Raw genomic sequence first — 5,911 nt, 5'->3', positions numbered from 1 at the left:
GTCCTCCCCACCACCACACCTCACCTGCCACCCACATACACATACAAAATTCCCTACTGTCGCCACATCATTTGCAAACATAGTAGGCAGCCACATATTGCACCCCCTCTTCACCAAGTCATCTGTGAGCACCTGCCCCATAAAGTGCACACTAAGCTACACCTGGGAAAAAACCCAATATAAAATGATTATAGGTTGGGGAAGTGATGGGCACTGCATCCACAGTGATCTCCTCTACTATGAATGTTGGTGGAACACAGCACATCGAATTCCCTTCTCAACCAATCAGAGCTGCAGTGTAGTGAATACATGGAAAGCATGATTCCTATATCCTCCTGACCCTATTATAGATGTGCCAGTCTAGTAGGAGGCATAGAAAAGCTGCCTTCCGTCCTAGGAACCAGACCTTTAGTGGCAAATATGGCTCTCCCTACAGCACATGAACTCGTGCGAAAGTATACATGGTAGATTCTTTGCTTTATATGAGCCCCCAAAAATGTAATTGTTTGCACATTTATGTGGTGCAAATTTATTCGTGGTGCTCCAACTTTATCAAACTGGTTCATGCTGTTTGATAAATTTTGGTGCCTCCTTCGCTCGTGTAGAGTTGGCTAAAATATGTCTGATATAGTAAATCTGCCTCAATTGTCTAAAAATTAATGTTTGGGGGGGGGGGGGAAGTCAGAGTATAAGTTGGTATATACGTGCAATAGAAGAATGTTCCCATGGTGACCTTTTCACAGACAAAACCCAAGAGAAAAAAAAAAACACGAAATGAGCATTTAAAATAAGAGTGTACATGGTTACCGTAACACTGATCAAAAAGCATGAAAGCCTTCCCACCATGACAAGGTGGCTACAAATCAAAGTCTGATACACAACGAAGCAAAACTATCTATGTAACCATACATTGCTGCTTTTAAGGGGTGCTGTCAGACCCCATTACCACCCTTTTTTTGTACATTTGAGCTGTATTGCTACAGGTCACGTACTTGCATAATTTCATCTGGAGGAAGCAAGTTTATCGTTAACATCTTTTTTCTTTCAGTTGGATGTTGCTCCGGGATCCAAGAGCGGACATATCTTTTCATATCAGTTGGTCCTGAAGAAGTCTCAGAATGAAGTTTCTTTGCCTTTTCTCACGTTTATAGGGAAAAAGAGTTTTTTCAGTGCAAACCAATTGCGCTTCAATTTTTAGGTATTAAGCTTTACAGTTGTTCTGTGTTATTTAATTTTTTTTTTTAAGCTTTTTGGATAAGAAAATATTTATACTACTGAAATTTTAAGCATATGTCTAACTTATTGCACTGTATATTCGGGCCACTTTCACTGATGGTATTTCTGAACACACTGATGTGAGACCTGTAGGAATGATATGACGGGCAATTAATTTGATAAGTAAAGCTTTGTTTTGGAGGCGCAGAACTATACGATTGTAGCACATGAGTAACAGGCTCTGCTCCTTTCTGAGCTCCAGCGGCAGACAGAGCCCTGTGCGGTTTCCAAGTACAAATCTGTAATTGCAATAGAAGCAGTGGTGTACAGAGCCGGTCTCTGGGCTCTGCTATGGAACTACATAAGGTACATTTAGAACTGAAGGTCCACTAAAATGAGTTGCTTTTTTTTGCACAAACACAATAGCCATGGAGTTTAAAGGGGGGGAGGGGGATAAAATAAATATATATATTTATACTTTTAGCAAAATCCACCATAGTCAAAGTATGCAATTTTTCTCTGGAGACTTCTCCATTGCTTGTGGGAGGGTTGGACAGCTTTTACAGGGGTTTTCCATTGTCGGAAAACACTTGTCCCCCTTCCGGCAGTTTGTCTTAAATAATCAATCTGTGCTTTACTCTCCCTCATCAGGTCTAGTACTGAGTCTCCGCCACTGGTAATAGTGCAGTCGACGCAATGTCAGTGAATCAGGCGCAATCAGTGAGCTCATCGGCTTATATCTTCAACTCTAGCAGAGCCTCTGAGCTCCACGATTGGCTGCAGCGCTGCTGACATGATGTACACACAGCAGACGCTAAGAGCAGTGACTGATACTAAGCACTGGGTATAATTTGTTTAAAAAAAAAAAAAAACTGCAGCAAAGGAACATGTTTTCCAAAACCTTTAAAGTTATGTTCACACTGACTTTTTTTTTTTTTTTTTGACGTGTTCACAATCAAGTTTTTCATGAGAATCCCACTTTTTAAAATGCTTTTTTTTTTCTGAAATGAGTTTAAAATATTTTTGCAACAGCATTTTTTTGTTCTTGCAATCTATTGATTAGAGAGAGTCTAATTGGAGCAGATTCCATTAAGAGCTGTTAAAAAAATGAAACGTACGTCGCTTCTTTTATTTTGCTTATTTAAAGGATACCTGTCATGAGCTTTTAGCCTTCTAAAGTAATGCTAGTACCTCCAGCAGCGCCTGTGCTGCAACACATAAAAGGTGCATGTTACCCCCTGCCCCACCACCACCACCAACCGTAGACCCGAAAAATACCTTTATATAATCTCCTTTCCTGTATGTAAATTGTTCGATTAATCAACAAGATACCAAAATTATTCATGCCACTTGTAACAAGTAATACAACACAGAATTTGTCCCCAAATCAGGCAACAAATAAGTGGTTCATGTTAAAACATAATTTTTATTACATACTTTAAAAACACATCACAACCATTAAAAAAACAGAGACCAATCCTGTAGGGACCTGATATATACCCAGACACAAAATAACATTCATCAACAGGAATTGTGTAGTAATAATATATGGCTTCCAAAAACCCATAAATTAATTTGTGTGCATCTGATATATATATATATAAACTATGTTACACAAGATAGATTAAAGTGCCAAAAATCATGCTATTGCCTGCTGCCCTATTTTCCATGCATTGTTTTATACATAGTGATGCTGCTAGTGAACTACCATACAGCCGCTGGGGCGCTATAAGCAATAAAGATTATAGTTATATAATCCACACTGAATGGGTTTAAAGTGCCGAATTCGTGCTATTGCCTACTGCCCTATTGCAAATAGTATCAATTCCTAGTAACTTTGAGCCAAAATAGCTACCTGATATTAAATAATCACAGGATCTGGGTGATCGGTCCCTCCACCCCAACGCCGTTTCGCCCTTGCTTCTTCCGGGGGCGTGGCTAATGGTAAATGGGGCTGTCTATTTATGGAATCGTCGGAGTCTATTTAGTGGAAACAGCTGATCGCTTGTTAATGATGCTCGTTGTGAGGGGTGTGTATTGGCTGCAGGATCCGGCTTTAGGTTCCTCCCACAGGAACTAACCCCGTCGCGCGTGTGGAACGCAAGCCTGACACGCAAGCCCCGTCTCCATGTACGCGCGACCAGGAAGTTCGGAGGTCCTCAGTCTGATTCTGCGCACTACCGCTCACAAGGGACATAGAAAAAATCTCACAAAATGTGAGATCGCAAAGAACTTGATCTATAAATATTCAATAAGCATGATCACAACTTTACTACAGAAAATACCTGCAAGATATTAGGTATATCTTAATATCTTGCAGGTATTTTCTGTAGTAAAGTTGTGATCATGCTTATTGAATATTTATAGATCAAGTTCTTTGCGATCTCACATTTTGTGAGAGTTTTTCTATGTCCCTTGTGAGCGGTAGTGCGCAGAATCAGACTGAGGACCTCCGAACTTCCTGGTCGCGCGTACATGGAGACGGGGCTTGCGTGTCAGGCTTGCGTTCCACACGCGCGACGGGGTTAGTTCCTGTGGGAGGAACCTAAAGCCGGATCCTGCAGCCAATACACACCCCTCACAACGAGCATCATTAACAAGCGATCAGCTGTTTCCACTAAATAGACTCCGACGATTCCATAAATAGACAGCCCCATTTACCATTAGCCACGCCCCCGGAAGAAGCAAGGGCGAAACGGCGTTGGGGTGGAGGGACCGATCACCCAGATCCTGTGATTATTTAATATCAGGTAGCTATTTTGGCTCAAAGTTACTAGGAATTGATACTATTTGCAATAGGGCAGTAGGCAATAGCACGAATTCGGCACTTTAAACCCATTCAGTGTGGATTATATAACTATAATCTTTATTGCTTATAGCGCCCCAGCGGCTGTATGGTAGTTCACTAGCAGCATCACTATGTATAAAACAATGCATGGAAAATAGGGCAGCAGGCAATAGCATGATTTTTGGCACTTTAATCTATCTTGTGTAACATAGTTTATATATATATATATCAGATGCACACAAATTAATTTATGGGTTTTTGGAAGCCATATATTATTACTACACAATTCCTGTTGATGAATGTTATTTTGTGTCTGGGTATATATCAGGTCCCTACAGGATTGGTCTCTGTTTTTTTAATGGTTGTAATGTGTTTTTAAAGTATGTAATAAAAATTATGTAAATTGTTCGGTCTGATCCGATCCAATGGGTGTCCTAATCTGTGCCTCCTTTCGCCCTCCTCCTGTGCTGATTGACTTGTATGACACCTCGGGCACCATCCACGTAGGCGGGCAAAAATAATCCATATTTCCGGCTTGCGCAGGTGCACTTCACTGCGCCCTGTTCCGGGCAGAACGCCGAAAACATAGATGCGCCTGCGCGAATCGGTGAGTTCTCTGCACAGGCTCGAGATTTTGCCCGGCGATGTGGATGACATCACCTGCTTCGTCCACATTGCCAAGTAAAATCTTGTGCCGGTGCAGAGAACTCGCCGGTTCGCACAGGCGCAGTTCACTAGCCAGGACTATGGAGATTTTGCCCACTTACAAGGATGGCGTCATCCATGTCAATGAGGACAGGAGGAGGGCAAAAGGAAGGACAAGGAGGCGCAGTTTAGGATGCCTGTCTGAGAATTTACATACAGGGCAGGATATAAAGGTATTTGTGAGGTCAGGGGCTAACGTGCACCCTTATAGAATGCAGCACAGGTGCTGATTAAGGTACTAGTTTTAGTTTAGAAGGCCAAAATCTGGTGCCAGGTTCCCTTTAAGCTGTATTGCTGGCTCTGACCTGCTTTACATGAAAAGTGTAGAAGTTCTATGGAAAAAATTTTATTAAAAAAAAATATTTGCTGCACCCAGAATACCCCATTTAACACTTGCTGTACCAGTGTGTTTACTCTTTTTGATATTTATTTTGCTCCTACTTATGATGCACCTTGTCTTTATTCTCTTCAACTGTGAACTGTAAAACCTATAGCCTGACACTGGTTTATTTAGGACTGGTCAAACCAAGCACATGCCCTCAGTGCGCCCTTGGTGTGGCCAAACACTTAAGTGCAGTTTCCCACCTACTTATTTTCCATCTATCCCACCCCCCCACGATGCCTTCTTTGATTGACAGCTCTGGCAGGTGAAGGGTGGAGATGGATGGGAAAACAAATAGGTGGGAAGGTGCACTGATCTGTTTGGTTACACAAAGGGTGCACCGAGCTACTTTTGCTTAGTTTGAACAGTCATTCTGTGCTGATATAATCCCTTTTAATGTATTGATGTTAGGAGAAGCTTTCCTATGGCCTAAACTGTTTACAATCAATCGAGGTGAATGGCCTTTTATTTTTATAATGAAGCGAAATGTATGTTATTTTTTGTATGCCTGTGAAATTATTAAGTTGCACAATATCTTACTATTACAAGTACTTTCCATGCAATTTAGGTTGTTTTTTTTTTTTACCTTCTGATTTTAATATCCGATTTTAGTTTTTTCCATATTCATGGTTTGTTTTGTCCTCTGGAGAATGAATGATGTCCTGCTGTCTTGTGTCCACACTTTACTGGATTGTGTAATCATGGTCTGGAGAGGTGGAGAGCAAAGCGCGTGTCCTGAATACATCCCTCCGACACTCCCCCACTAAGTTATATGCATATCTGGCAGAGCTTTTTTTTTGTTTTTATCTAGTTTATATACA

At 41.2% G+C, this 5,911-nt stretch overlaps 1 protein-coding gene across 1 annotated transcript in view; it reads left to right on the top strand.

Annotated features, from left to right (window-relative positions):
* Window positions 1-2,669, top strand: part of CLBA1 (clathrin binding box of aftiphilin containing 1) — a 15,430-nt gene extending 12,761 nt beyond the window's left edge. The window contains exon 6 of the mRNA XM_075331195.1: window positions 1,049-2,669. Within this exon, the coding sequence (XP_075187310.1) occupies window positions 1,049-1,198 (150 nt within the window). The 3' untranslated portion in view covers window positions 1,199-2,669. The remainder of the gene's footprint in view (window positions 1-1,048) is intronic.
* Window positions 2,670-5,911: the final 3,242 nt, after the last annotated feature.

This window comes from Anomaloglossus baeobatrachus, chromosome 12 (assembly GCF_048569485.1).
Source record: "Anomaloglossus baeobatrachus isolate aAnoBae1 chromosome 12, aAnoBae1.hap1, whole genome shotgun sequence".
NCBI classification, from domain to species: domain Eukaryota; kingdom Metazoa; phylum Chordata; class Amphibia; order Anura; family Aromobatidae; genus Anomaloglossus; species Anomaloglossus baeobatrachus.
This window is presented reverse-complemented; position numbering and strand designations above follow the sequence as displayed.